Source organism: Chiloscyllium plagiosum, chromosome 19, assembly GCF_004010195.1.
Source record: "Chiloscyllium plagiosum isolate BGI_BamShark_2017 chromosome 19, ASM401019v2, whole genome shotgun sequence".
Classification (NCBI taxonomy): domain Eukaryota; kingdom Metazoa; phylum Chordata; class Chondrichthyes; order Orectolobiformes; family Hemiscylliidae; genus Chiloscyllium; species Chiloscyllium plagiosum.
This window is the reverse complement of record NC_057728.1, coordinates 52,698,337-52,714,236: the sequence shown is the minus strand read 5'-3', so window position 1 is coordinate 52,714,236 and position 15,900 is coordinate 52,698,337. Positions and strand designations below refer to the sequence as shown.

The window sequence follows — 15,900 nt, the reverse complement described above, 5'->3', positions numbered from 1 at the left end:
TAGTCAACATGGCTTTGTGCGTGGGAAATCATGTCTCACAAACTTGATTGAGTCTTTTGAGGAAGTAACAAAGAGAATTGATGAGGGCAGAGCAGTAGATGTGATCAATATGGACATCAGTAACACGTTTGACAAGGTTCCCCATGGGAGACTGATTAGCAAGGTTAGATCTCACGGAATACAGGGAGAACCAGCCATTTGGATATAGAACTAGCTCAAAGGTAGAAGACAGAGGGTGGTGGAGGAGGGTTGTTTTTCAGACTGGAGGCCTGTGACCAGTGGAGTGACACAAGGATTGATGCTGGGTCCTCTTACTTTTTGTCATTTACATAAATGATTTGGATGCGAGCATAAGAGGTACAGTCAGTAAGTTTGCAGATGACACCAAAATTGGAGGTGCAGTGGACAGCGAAGAGGGTTACCTCAGATTACAATGGGATCTGGACCAGATGGGCCAATGAGCAGAGAAGTGGCAGATGGGGAGTTTAATTCAGACAGATGCGAGGTGCTGCATTTTGGGAAAGCAAATCTTAGCAGGACTTATACACTTAATGGTAAGGTCCTAGGGAGTGTTGCTGAACAAAGAAACCTTGGAGTGCAGGTTCATAGCTACTTGAAAGTGGAGTCGCAAGGAGATAGGATAGTGAAGAAGGCATTTGGTATGCTTTCTTTTTATTGGTCAGAGTATTGAGCACAGGAATTGGGAGCATGTGTTGCAACTGTACAGGACATTGGTTAGGCCACTGTTGGAATATTGCGTGCAATTCTGGTCTCTTTCCTATCGGAAAGATGTTGTGAAACTTGAAAGGGTTCAGAAAAGATTTACAAGGGTGTTGCCAGGGTTGGAGGATTTGAGCTACAGGGAGAGGCTGAACAGGCTGGGGCTGTTTTCCCGGAAGCGTCGGAGGCTGAGGGGTGACCTTATAGAGGTTTACAAAATTATGAGGCGCATAGATAGGGTAAATAGGCAAAGTCTTTCCCTGGAGTTGGGGAGTCCAGAACTAGAGGGCATAGGTTTTGGGTGACAGAGGAAAGATATAAAAGAGACCGAAGCGGCAACTTTTTCACACAGAGGGTGGTATGTGTTTGGAATGAGCTACCAGAGGAAGTGGTGGAGGCTGGTACAATTGCAACATTTTAAGAGGCATCTGGATGGGTATATGAATAAGAAGGTTTGGAGGGATATGGGCCAGGTGCTGGCAGGTGGGACTAGATTGGGTTGGGATATCTGGTCGGCATGGACGGGTTGGACCAAAGGGTCTGTTTCCATGCTGTACATCTCTATGACTCTATGATAGCATGTGTTGCAAACCCCCAGATGCCCTGGAGAAGGTGGTGGTGAGCTGCTTTCTTGAACCGCTGCAGTCCTTTAGGTCTAGGAGCGCCCACAATGCTTTAGAAGGGGAATTCTAAGATTGTGTCCTAGTGACAGTGAAGAACAGTGAATATATTTCCAAGTCAGGATGGTGTATAATTTAGAGGGGATTTTGCGCGTGCAATTTTTCTAATATGTCTACCGTCTTTCCAGATGATCAAAGATTTGGTTTTGAAAGGTGCTGTCTCAGGATCCTGAATGAGTTGCACAGTGTATTTTGTTGATGGCATTAACTAATGCTATTGTGGTGATATAGGGAGTGGATGTTGAAGGTGGTGGTCAGATGCCAAACAAGCAGCCCGGATTGAAACCTTGCGAATATGACTTAATTTTTATCAAAGAAATGTATAAACATAGAGATGAGGAGCAGCACTAGGCCATTTGACCCTTCAAGCCTGCTCCACCATGCAGTACGCTGATTCTCTTATCACAATGCCATATTCCCAATTTTTCCACATATCTCTTTGAAATCCAAAAATTCATATGTCTTTGTTGAATATATTCAATCACTTGACCTCCACAGTCTTCTGTGGTGGAAAGTTCCAAAGATTTACTACGATTTGAGCAAAGAAATATTTACTACGATTTGAGCAAAGAAATATTCCCTGATCTCAGTCCTAAATGGTCAACCCCTGTGTCCTGAGATTGTATCTCCTAGTCTCCCCAGTCGGAGAAAACATTCATCCTCATCTAGTCTGTCCAGACTTGTTGGGATTTTCAATCAGATCCCCTCTCATCCTTCAAAAACACCAGAGAATACAGGCCCAGTCAAACTAATCTCTCCTCCTAGAACAGTCTTGCCATCCCCAGTATCTGCCTAGTGTATCTCTTCAGCAGTACCTCTATGGCAAGCCTATCCTTTCTGAAGTTGAGAGACCAAAACTGCACACACTACTCCAGGTGTGATCTCGAAGTCCTGTATAACAGCAGTAAGACATCCCTATTTTGAACTCAAATTTATCTTGCACCAAAGGCCAAATATCCAGCTTTCCATCTAGAGGAATGGAGTATAAGGATGCAGGTACTATGCTGCAGCTCTACAAAACTGTGATTAGACCCTGGAGTATTGTGAGCTAATCTGGGCACTATTCCTTAGGAGGGATATATTGGCCTTGGAGGGAGTACAATTTAGGATTATAAGAATGATACCTGGACTTCAGATGTTAAGTTATGGGGAGAGTTTATACAAATTAGGCCTATTTTCTCTCGAATGTAGAAGGTAAAATGGTGATCTGATTGATGTCATCAAGATAATAACAGGAAAAGATACTATCTCCAATGGCTGGGGGTTATAAAACTAAGGGACATAGTCTAAAAATGAGGGCAGACCATTCAGAACTGATATTTGGAAACACTTCTACACACACAGGATGTTGGATGTTTGGAACTGTATTCCACAAACAACGATGGATGCAGGATTAGTTGTTAATTTCAAATCTGAAATTAAAATACTTCTGTTAAGCAAAGATAGTAACAGATATGGCACCAATCCGGTGAATAGAGACAGACCACAAATCAGCCATTATTAAATGTTGGAAATAGGTTTGAGGGGCTGAATGGCCTATTCTTGTTCCTAATGCCTTACTGCATCGGCCTGGTCACTTACATTGACTGATATACAAGGACACCCAGATCCCTTTGTACATCCACACTTGACAATATATCAGCATTTTATATAATACTCATCCTTTCTGTTTTTCACACCGAAAAATATAACTTCACTTTTAGCCACATTGCAAGGCATCCTCGATATCTCCAGCCACACAGTCAACTTGAAGAAACAAGAGCATGTCTGAAGCAAGCAGGTATAGAGTCATAGAGTCACACAGCACGGAAACAGACCCTTCAGTCCAACCAATCCATGCCGAACATAATGGTAAACTAAACAGGTCCCCCCTGCCTGTTTCTGGCCCATATCCCTCCAAATTTTTCCTATGCACGTATCTATCCAAATGTCTTTTAAACATTGTAATTGTATCCACATCCGCCACATCCTCAGGTAGTTCATTCCACATGTGAACCACTCTGTGTGTAAACAATTTGCCTCTCATGTCTTTTTTAAATCTCTCCCCTCTCACCTCAAAAATGTGCCCCCTAGTCTTGAAATCCCCTATCCTTGGAAAAAGACCACTACCATTAACTCTATCTATACCTGTCATTATTTTATAAACTTCTATCAGATCGCCCTTCAACTTCCTATGCTCCAGTGAAAAAAGTACCAGCCTTTCTTCATAATTTAAACCTTCCAGGCTCGGCAACATCCTGGAATCTCTCAGAAATGTCCCAAAATGCTTCCCATACAATGCACTTCCTTGAAACCAAGTCAAACGGTTAGAGTAACAGCTGTTTGTACACAGCAGGATCCCACAAACAGCAAAGACCAATTTGCCCCATTTTGCATGGTGTTGGTTAATTTGCACCAAGGCATGAAACTTAATTCAATCAATACTTATGAGGGGTCAGATCCTGAGTTTATTCTTATGGTTTAACTGGATTTTGTATTATTTATTGTTAAATTAAAAAATGAGGCCAGCTGGGGAGCAAGCCAGGTACTGTTGGTTTGAACAGAATTCATCCGCAGTCAAGTACTGTTGTATTGTTATTTCCCTGTCAAGGAAGGAATTTATTATCCAAATTAAGATGCTCAGAGAAAGTGTTGGTGGAACGTCTTCTCAAATTGCTGGTGTTTTGATATGGAGTGGCTTGCTATGCCACTTCAGGGGGCAATTAAGAGTCAAGCACATTGACATTGGTCTAGAATCACAAATAGACAAGTTGGGGAGCAAGCAAGGTAGCATTGGTTGGAACAGGGTCCCAGCAGGTCTCCATCTTGAGAGAAATCAAATTGGTGAACATGAGGGAACACAAATCTGTGACAAACAGCATCTCCTGTGGCAAGAAGATTTAGTTGCAGCACATCAAGTTCACCGAGGCTGATTCCATTATAAAAGTGGTCATAGCGATTAATAATTGGGAAACAATATGACAGACACTTAACAAAAAAAACAGGATGTAAGGATTTATAGCTAGAACGTGCATATAACCATGTAGTTAGACTATTATTATTACTCTACCATTAATCCAGAGACCCAAGTAAGGTCCTTGAATCCAAGGTTCAATTCCTGCCATGGCACATGGTAGAATTTGAATTCAGTAGAAATTTCCAACTAAGAGTCTAATGATTACTGATTGCTGGGGGAAAGCCCCATCTGGTTGACTAATGCCATTTAGGGAGGGAAATTGCCTTCATGTCTGGCCTACATGTGACTGCAGTCTCACAGCAGTGTGGTTGCCTCTTTACTGCCCTCTCGGCAATAAATGCCAGCCTAGTCTGTGAATGAATGGAAAAAAAACAAGATTTTTAACAGACATGTGTCACAGCTCTGATCCTATTTTCGTGCCGTGAATTAGAAGATTTTGCATACAAGTTTCAACCCAAAGACATGAGCACAAAATCTAGTCTGGCACTTGCACAGTGGCTCAGTGGTTAACATTGCTGCTTCACAGTGCCAGGGACCCGGGTTCAACTCCAACCTCAGACAACTGTCTGTGTGGAGTTTGCACATTCTCCTGTGTCTATGTGTATTTCCTCCATGTGCTCTGGTTTCCTCCCGCAGTCCAAAGATGTGCAGGTTAGGTGAATTGGCTATGCTAAATTGCCCGTATTGTTTAGGGATTGTAGGGTAGGTGCATTAGTTAGGGGTAAATGTAGGGTAAGGGAATGGTTCTGGGTGGGTTACTCTTCAGAGGGTTGGGTTGGGCTGAAGGGCCTGTTTCCACACTGTAGGGATTCTATTCTAATACTGAGGTTGTGCTGCTTTGTCAAAAGTGCTATCTTACAGCTGTAAAACCAAGGTTAGATCTGCCCTTTCAGATAAGAGTAAAAGATCTCATGGAGCTATTTTGACAAAAACAGAAGAATCATCCTGGTCAACATCTCATTGCTGCTGGTGGGAGCTTGCTATGTACAAATTCACTACATGAAAACAGGGTCCATAAAGTATTTTACAATGTCTTGAGATTTTGAAAGGCAAGGATCAAGCCTATTTGCTGATCACAATACAAAACATTCTTTAAAATAAACCAGTTCTCCGTAAATCGCTCTTAAAAGGCAGACCGGAATTATTGAACATGTTCTTTAGGCCAAAATCAATTCTATCTTTAACCAAATTTGTTGTCATTAGTGTTAATTAGATTGTGCTAATGGTCAAGTTGTCAAGTTGTCACACAGCTATCTCCAGTCCAAAAAAAAACTTATCGGTTTTATGTGGAAGCCAAAGAGACCCAGCCTTACCAAATCCTGCAGAGTATACATTCATCTTTCACTCATACAGGCTATTCGGCCCAACTGCACTTTCTGTAACTTATGCTCCATTCAAACCTCCACCCCCTCCATTTCATCTAAACCCAACACAGATCTTTCTAATTCTTTCTTCCCATAAGTGTTTATCTAGCTTTAAAGCATCCACAGTATTAACCACAATTGCTCCTTAGAGTAGTGAGGACAGAAACATACAAAGTAGGAACAGAATGAGGCCACTTGGCCCCTCAATTAGATCCACCCATGCTCCTGCCTGACTCCCTAATAGCCTTCTACATAGTAGCTTCTTAAGAATCCATTTACCTCTGCTTTGAAAATATTCGAGAACAGTCTTTTGAGGAAAAGAGTTCCAAAGACTCATGATCCAGTGACAGAAAATGATCTTAAATGGGTGTCACCTTATTTTCAAACAGTGATCCCTAGTTCTTGATTCTCTCAAAAGCGGAAAAATCTTTTTCACACGTGAGTTCTACATTCTAACCCCATTATTTTTCCTGAATTCATTACTGGATTATTAGTGTCTATCCTGCTCTTATGGCCCAGAGATCAGGGTTTTCCCCCACAATTGAAAACATTTTATACACTGCTGCTTTTTCAAATGCTTTCACAATTCAGAAAATCTCTGTTAGGTCCCCATTCACTTTCTAGAGATAAGATCCTTAGCCTGGTCAATTTTTGAAGGACTGAGTCACGAGAAGCTGTTGCCACCATCGTGGCTATCAATGAAAGACAGAAATGGTGAAAAATGTAAGTTCCCACAAAATTCAGGAAATCCAGAACGACAAATAGAAAAATATTATCAGTGCAAAGCAGATGAGTCAGAATTTGTGGAAAGAGCAAATTCCAACGTTTGTTTTTATTTGTTCATAATTGTGGATGTCATTGATTGGGCCAGCATTTGTAATCCATTGCTAGCTTCCCCAGATGTGGAGGAGCTGGTGTTGGACTTGGGTTCATCAGATGGTTGAAGGAGCAGCACTCCAAAAGCTAGTGCTTCCAAATAAACCTGTTGGACTATAACCTGGTGTTGTGTGATTTTTAACTTCCCCAAAGAAGGTGATGGTGAGTTCCTTTCTTGAATCACAGCAATCCTTGAAGCGGAGAGACACCACAGTGCTACTAAGGAGAGAATTCCAGGACTTTGCCCCAGTGACATTGAAGGAATGATATATTTCTGAGTCAGGATGATTAGTGGCTTGGAGGAGAATTTGCTGCTGGTGGTCTCCCATGTATCTGCTTTCCTTGTGCTTCTGGGTGGTAGAGGTTCTGTTGAAGGAACCTCGGTGAGTTGACTCACTACATTTTGTAAATGGTACACCCCGCTGCTGCTGTGCATCACTGGTGAAGTGAGTGACTGTTGAATGCAGTAGTTGTGGTGCCAATCAGTGAGCTGCTTTGTCTTGGATGGTGTTAAGCTTCTTGAATGCTGTTTAAACAGCACCCATCCAGGCAAGTGGGGAGATTTCCATCATGCACCTTCCTTGTGTCTCATAGATGATGGACGTGCATTGGAGACAGGAGCTGCGTTAGCCATCACAGGATCCACAGCCTGTGGTTTGTCCTTGTAGCCACAGTATTTATATAGCTGGTTCACTTCAGCTTCTGGCCAAAGGTAATGTCCACAATGTTACTTCGAGGTTATATCAAAGCAGAGCATGAGCTGGTGATGATGATCATGGCTTTTGAATGTAATTGTTGACTGATGTGTTGCAGTTCCAGCTATTTTTTTTATTGGTCTGTTTTCAATGCAGTTGTCTCTCTGGCAACATTAACTGTGTACATTTTAAACAGTTGGCTCACTAAAGGGGAAATACACTATTTGTAAAGTGTCAGATTATTTTATACTTCTTAAAATGTTCTTTTTTTGTTTTGTTTAGGTTGGAAACTTGCCAAATGATTACAAAATCCAGATAAAGTATATTTCTAAAGTGCCTAATGTGGTACGTATATTTTGATTCAGTTTAATAAGTTGCACGTGCATTTGAATCACCTCATGTCTACACAAACATCAGTAAAAAGTAATGCTCCCTGTTTGGCCTCCTTCTTCCCAATCCATCTACAAGGCATGTTTCTGGAGCTTAATAGAATGTTTCCCGATTGCCCAGATGAGTGCAGCTCTATCAACACTCAAGAAGCTTGATACCATTCAGGGCAATGCAGCTTCACTGGCACCCTATCTACCTACACAGGTTGCATGCACTGCAAAAATTGAGAAGGCAATTCGACATGGTCTTCTCAAGGACATTTGGGAGTGTGCAACAAATGCTAGCCTTGCCAGCAATGTTGAATACCAATAAATAATTTTAAAAACTCAAGCTCTCTGCAGCTCCATGTTTACAATTGCAACTCTACAACATGGCTGACACACATGCATGTTCCCAGGGTAGGGTAGCAACTGTGATAGGAAGCCGTTTCATCGTATGACCTCCTACACCATCGAGTCAAAAGCCCTCTTCTCCTTCCCTAGTATTTGTACAATTAATAAATTAAAGTGTTTAAATAAATTGTTTTAAAAAAACCTATAAATTACATTTGGTGGCTTTTCAATTTTCCCCCATGTCCTGGCACCCAAGGCAATTGCAGACAGACACAATGCAACCTAAGGGAATAGGAAAAGAACCCTTGAACTAAGGATCCGAAAGAACGACAAAATTAATCACAATTTCTATATGTTCTTATGCATTGCTGTCCAGTTAAAGTAAAGACCGAAATTTGTCATTCATTTGTAGTAGAGTCATCAACATCTCTTTCCTGATTAATTCAAGTGATGGGATTAATCAATTTCATGTAGCTTGGAACATGACTCAATCAGATCTGTTGACCAGTTTCCAAACTACCTCATTTCTATTTCAGTTGGCTGAGTGACAGACAGCAGAGATTAGCGGTGAACTGATGACTTTTCGAATGAGGACGCATGGTGTATCAACTGTTTACCTTGAGGGGCATTACTGATCTCAAATGTGCAAGGAATGATTTCAAACTTTGCAGCTAACACAAAGTTGTGAAAAGTGAGGTCAGACTTGGGAGCTGAACAGCGTACTCCTGCTCTGAATTAATGTGTTCGCAGCGCAGAATCCTTGAATATTTCCGACACAGAGGTAGATAGTTCCTTGTTGGCAAGGAGTGAAAGGTTCGTAGGTGGGAATGCAAATGTGAGTTGACAATCTGATCAACCCAGCTCTTCATGTGGAAAGGAGCATGTTCAAGAGATTGAGTGCTCTGTTTCTACTCCTAATTTGTATATTTATATGTTCACCTAGATTTCAAGAGAATGCAGACATGTAGCAGATGATTAATGCAAAGAAGTCTGGCATGGTATGTGTTGGCAGAAAGGACAAGGAGGAGTAATATCAAATTACAGATACAATTCCAAAGTCAGTGCATGAACAGAGGAACCTTGCATAGATCATTTGAAGATGTCAGGGTAGGTTACAAAGCAGTTCAATGCAGCTAAATGTGAGGTGATTCACTTTGGGAAGAATAATAGGAAGGCAGAGTACTGGGTCAATGGAAAGATTCTTGGTAGTGTGGATGTGCAGAGGGTTCTTGGAGTCCATATACATAGATCCCTGAAAGTTGCCACCCAGGTTGATAGTGCTGTTCAGAAGGCATATGGTGTGTTAGGTTTCATTGGTAGAGGGATTGAGTTCCGGAGCTGTAATGTCATGCTGCAACTATACAAAATGTTAGTGCTGCTGCACTTGGAATATTGTGTACAGTTCTGGTCGCCATATTTCGGGAAGGATGTGGAAGTATTGGAAAAAGTGAAGAGGAGATTTATCAGGATGTTGCCTGGTCTGGAGGGAAGGTCTTAGAGGAAAGGCTGAGGGACTTGTGTCTGTTCTCATTGGAAAGAAGAAGGCTAAGAAGGGATTTGATAGAGACATACAAGATGATCAGAGGATTAGATAGGGTAGACAGTGAAAGTCTTTTTCCTAGGATGATGGCGTCAGCTTGTACAAAGAGGCATAACTACAAGTTGAGAGGTGATAGACTTAAGACAGATGTCAGAGGCAGGTTCTTTACTCAGAGAGTGATAGGGGTATGGAATGCCCTACCTACCAATGTAGTTAACTCAACCACATTAGGGAGATTTAAACAATCCTTGGATAGGCACATGGACGATGATGGGATAGTGTAGGGGGGCGAGCTGAAATAGTGTAGGTTAGATGGGCTTCAGATTGTTTTCACAGGTCAGCGCAACATTGAGGACCGAAGAGTCTGTTCTGTGCTGTATTGTTCTACATAGAAGTTCTAAGCCATTTTGGATCATGAGCTTTAGACACAAGTACAATGAGAAGGAGTGGGCCATTCAGCCCTTAATTCTGGATTAGTGGTGCTGGAAGAGCACAGCAGTTCAGGCAGCATCCAAGGAGCAGCGAAATCGACATTTCGGACAAAAGCATTTCGGGCATTTCTGGTTTCCAGCATCTGCAGTCATTGTTTTTACCTCGTTGATTCAGCCTTTAACCCCATCCACCATTCAATAAGGTCATCTGATTTTGGCCTCAACTCCACTTTCGTCTCTAGATGCTTTGACTGCCTTGTCAATTAGGAATCCACTTAACTCAGCCTTGAAAATATTCAGTGACCCTGCCCCTATTACTCTTCAGGAAGAGGATCACATTTTCCAAGAAGCCTCTGAGAGAAACCATTTATGCTCATCTCCATCATGTTTTTAAGCTTTCCAACAAGGGGTAACATCCTTTCAATATCTACCCTGTCGAGACCTTTCAGAACCTGACAAGTTTCAACAAGGTCACCTGCCATTCCTCTAACTTTCAGTGGATTTCAGCACAACCTGTCCAGCCTTTCCTCATAACACAATCCATTCATTCCAGGATGATTTATGAGAATGGCAGCAGGGATATGGAAATGAGTTACAGGGAATAGATTTGAGAAGCTGTGTTAGTTCTCCTTAGAGAAGTGAAGATTAAATGGAGATTTGATGAAACTATTATGGATTTAGACAGAATAAATAAAGGGAAATTGTTCCATTGGCAGAAATATCAAGAACCAGAGGCCACTATTCGGAGATGCCGGTGTTGGACTGGGGTGTACAAAGTTAAAAATCACACAACACCAGGTTATAGTCCAACAGGTTTAATTGGAAGCACTAGCTTTCGGAGCGCTGCTCCTTCATCAGGTGGTTGTGGAGGACACAATTGTAAGACACCGAATTTATAGCAAAAGTTTACAGTGTGATGTAACTGAAATGATACATTGAAAAATACCTTGATTGTTTGTTGAGTCTTTCATCTGTTCGAATACCATGATAGTCTCACTTCTTTCACGTGTAAATCACAATTTTTTTTTAAATGTTACATTCTCAGGTTAACTGTAACAATTGGTGTTAGCCAGACAACGTTGAAGGTGTTAGCCCCCTGTGTTCCCTGTCTGTGCCATAATGTTTAGACTGATTCTAATCTAAAATGTAAGTTAACAATGTCGTGTGTGTGTGGTGTAATAGTAGTCACCTATAGTGTGACATGAACCCAAGGTCCCGGTTGAAGCCCTCCCTATGGGTACGGAACTTAGCTATCAGCCTCTGCTCGGCCACTTTTTGCTGCTGCCTATCCTGAAGTCCTCCTCGGAGGATGGTCACCTGAAGGTCCGAGGTCGAATATCCTGGACCACTGAAGTGCTCCCCAACTGGGAGGAAACACTCCTGTCTGTTGATTGTTGTGCAGTGCCCATTCATCCATTGCTGTAGCAATGTATGGGCACTGTACAACAATCAACAGACAGGAGTGTTCCCTCCCAGTTGGGGAGCACTTCAGTGGTCCAGGATATTCGACCTCAGACCTTCAGGTGACCATCCTCCGAGGCGGAATTCAGGACAGGCAGCAGCGAAAAGTGGCCGAGCAGAGGCTGATAAATAAGTTCCATAACCATAGGGAGGGCTTCAACCAGGACCTTGGGTTCCCACACTCACATGCACCCCCTCGCAGATTTAGGCACTCTACACTCACATTCACGCACATATACACTCTGTCTCACTCACAACCCCCCACCACACCCACATGCACACATATGCATATATGTTTGTGGGGTGAATTTGTACTTGCAGAGTTATATTGTATTTTGCTCAAAAACTGCATGAATTCATGTAAGACTTTGATTCTAATCTAAAAAGTGAGTTAACAGTCTAAACATTATAGCACAGACAGGGAGCACAGGGGACTAACACCTTCAACGTTGTCTGGCTAACACCAATTGTTACAGTTAACCTGAGAATGTAACATTTAAAAAAAAGTTTTGTGATTTACACATGAAAGAAATTAAACTATCATGGTATTCGAACAGATAAGAAACTCCACAAACAATCAAGGTATTTTTCAATGTATAATTTCAGTTACATCACACTGTAAACTTTTGCTATAAATTCTGTGTCTTACAATTGTGTCCTCCACAACCACCTGATGAAGGAGCGGTGCTCTGAAAGCTAGTGCTTCCAATTAAACCTGTTGGACTATAACCTGGTGTTGTGTGATTTTTAACAGAGGACTCTAATTTAATTTGATTGTCAATGTCGTGATATGAGGAAAATCCCTTTCACACAGCAAGTGTTTAGGATCTGGAATGTGCTGTTTGTGAGTAGGTTCATTTTATGATTTTCAAATGGGAATTGAATAGGAACCTGAGGAGGAAATGATCACTGGCATAAGGTGGAATGATGTGGGAATAGGACTAGTTGAGTTGCTGATGGAGAGTGCTAGCGTAGCTTCAACAGGCCAAATAGCCTCCTTAGTGCTGTACCATCATGATTCTACAATGTCTACTGAAGTAGTGGCTCCAGTTATCTTGTTCACTGTGTTGTGTCCCCAAAGGTTTAGTCCTTTGGTCGGAAGTTATGGTTGGTGTAGATAATGCCACAAGAATGTGTTGTGAACTGGGTTTGAGAGCAATATGAACAGGGCATTTTGAATGCCATATTCAGCTCTTATATATTTTTGACAGGGTATCCATATCTCATTTATGTCTTTGAGAACCTTACAAGCAATGATGTATGTTTGAAATGCAATCATCATTATTCTACTGTAGAAACTACAGCAGTCAATGGACACAACAAGCACCTACAAACAGCAGCATAACAAATGACTTCTTAATCATTTCTTGGTTGACAGGTAAATACTGGCCAGAAGATCAAGGACAACCACACTGCTGTTCATTAAAACTGGTGTCATGTGATGTTTTACAGTCCTGTAATGAACCAAGACCTCAATGTGATAGTAACCAAATGACAATACAACACTCCCTCTGTACTAAATGTTTCATATTCAACAGTTTGGAGTGTGCTTTGAACCTACAATCTGTGATACAGCAAGAACAACTTGTAATTATGTACTTGGCTCCTAATTAATATATTCCTAGTGGACCAGTACTCAAGAGCCAGATTAGATTAGATTAGATTCCCTACAGTGTGGAAACAGGCCCTTCGGCCCAACCAGTCCACACCGACCCTCTGAAGAGTAACCCACCCAGACCCATTTTCCCTCTGACTAATGCACCTAACACTATATGGGCAATTTAGCGTGGCCAATTCACCTGACCTGCACACCTTTATTAGGTGGTCCTTTCTGTTGTGTAAGGGCTTTAGGACTCAGGCGCAACCTTTTGATGATTTCACAGAATTGCTCATAATGGGCAAAAATAGCACAGTGTGGGCGGAGCTAAAAGAAGAGAGAAACACATGGAGAGCTGGATGGAACCCTGAAGTCTAGCCATGTGAATGATAGAAACATGGGCAGAGAAACGTGGAGAGTGAACTGACTACTATCAGGCGATAGAGCTCATGGAATGATCGTTCTGTAATGTAATATGAGATTAGAGTCTGGTATGTTCCTGAATATTATGCATTGTAGTATTCATCTTAGTATGTAATTGACAATGTTGTAACTCAAGCCTGAAGACTTCTGTTGCCTTCTGTTACTCAACTTTCTTTCCTTTCTGTAGGCATGGAACCACTAAACAAAAACCTTTCAAAAGTGAATTCCTTTGAATATCCTAATTACCTGAAAACCAGCACCAGCTGTAGATTTGTGTTTGTAGATTTGATTTTGTTTAATCCCATCCAGGAGGACACCTAGCAGTCATTCTTGTTGATTTGCTATTACCAGTTGCACAGTGAAACTTGCATTTCTCCTGCACTGACATTTCACAAATTTTTCTATTCTTCCGTGTGTTTGTGAACAGACAATTAGCTCTCCATCTTCTTTGTCAATGTCAGTAGCTTTAATCTTTGAGGATTAGAACATGGCAAGTTGATCTCCCCTTGAATGCAGGCAGTGAAATAGGAGTGTGATAAAAGATAGGTAAAGTTCAATCCCCAAATACTTGAGTTACTTATTGACTCGCAGGGGATCTTGGAATACTTGAATTTTCTTCCTGTTTGAAGTCCAGTTTTCATAATCTAGACTTTTTGATATAAATTCATCAACAAATTATATCGAATACCAAAATTGCTGAGGTTGCATATTTTGAGAATGTGCTAAATAATGTCTTTACTATCTTGTGGCCTTAGACTCACGTTATATTGCATTCAGCACGATAGTGAGGCCTTTGTCTCACGCTTTTCATGTAATAAAATGTTCCACGTTTCTTCAGAGGAGCTTTATTAACCAAAAATTAAGTGAATCACATAAGGGCAGGCAAACAAAGTGATAATTTTTAAATTCATTCTTGGGATGTTGGTGACAGTGACTAGGCCAACATTTATATCCATGTCAGTAACTGCCCTTGAACTGAGTGGCTGCTGGGCAGTTTGGAGGCACCTTATTGCTGTTGATCTGAAGTTAGATGTAAGCCAATAGATTTCCTTCCTTAAAGACCATTGGTGAACCAGGCAGTTATTTACAATGACCAACAATAGAATAGAAACGTACAGCACAGAATAGGCCCTTCGCCCATGATCTCGTACCAAGGATTAATCCTAATCTAAAATAAAATAACCTAACCTATGCACCCCTCAATTCACTGCTGTCCATGTGCATGTCTAGCAGTCACTTAAATGTCCCGAATGACTCTGCTTCCACTACCACCACTGGCAACGCATTCCATGCATTCACAACTCTTTGTGTAAAGAACCTACCTCTGATGTCTCCTCTATATCTTCCTCCTATCACCTTAAAACTATGATCCCTCGTGGCAGTCAAACATGCCCTGGGGAAAATTCTCTGGCTATCTACCAGAACTGGACACAATATTCCACGTGTGATCTCACCAGCATTTTGTAGAACTGCAGCAAAACCTCGCAGCTCTTAAGCTCAATCCTTCTGTTAATGAAAGCTTTCTTAACAACTCTATCCACTTGGGTGGCAACTTTGAGGGATCTATGCACTTGAACACCAAGATCCAGCTGTTCTTCCACACTGCCAAGAATCCTGTCTTTAATCTTATATTCAGCATTCAATTTTGACCTTCAAAATGCATTGCTTAGCATTTATCCAGGTTGAACTCCATCTGCCATTTCTCAGCCCAGCTCTGCATCCTGGCACAGTCGCACTGCAACCTGCAACAGCCCTTGATACTATCAATGGCACCTCAAACCTTTGTGTCATCGGCAAATTTACTAACCCACCCCTCAACCTCCTCATCCAAGTGATTTATAAAGACTACAAAGAGTAGAAGCCCAAGAACAGAGCTTTGCGGGAAACCACTCACCACTGACCTCCAGGCAGAATAACTTCCATCTAACTTCCATAACAATCACTCTCTGCCTTCTGTCAGCCAGCCAATTCTGAATCCAGACAGCCAAATCTCCCTGTATCCCATACCTCTTGACTTTATGAATGAGCCTACCATGGGGAACCTTATCAAATGCCTTGCTGAAGACCATATGCACCACATCCACTGCCTATCTTTCGTCAACCTGTCTCGTCATCTCCTCAAAGATCTCAATAAGATTTGTGAGGCATGACCTGTCCCTCACAAAACCATGTTGACTGTTTTTAATCATGCCATGCTTTTCCAAATAGTCATAAATCCTATCTCTCAGAATTCTTTCCCAAACCCTTGCTGACCACAACCGTAAGACTGACTGGTTTGTAATTGCCAGTGATTTACCTATTACCCTTCTTGAAAAGAGTAACAACATTTGTCTCCCTCCAGTCCTCCAGTATGACTCCCATGGAGTGTGAGGAAGCAAAGATCTTCGCCAGTGGCTTAGCAACCTCTTTTCTCCTGGAGCAACCTGGGATAAATC

The 15,900-nt window shown here is 41.7% G+C and overlaps 1 protein-coding gene across 7 annotated transcripts in view; it reads left to right on the top strand.

Moving 5' to 3' along the window:
- kitlga (kit ligand a) overlaps positions 1 to 15,900 on the top strand; it is a 170,358-nt gene that overhangs the window by 68,892 nt on the left and 85,566 nt on the right. For all 7 annotated transcript variants that reach the window (XM_043709895.1, XM_043709896.1, XM_043709897.1 and 4 more), the window contains exon 3: positions 7,574 to 7,636. In XM_043709895.1, coding sequence (XP_043565830.1) covers positions 7,574 to 7,636 — 63 coding nt within the window. The remainder of the gene's footprint in view (positions 1 to 7,573; positions 7,637 to 15,900) is intronic.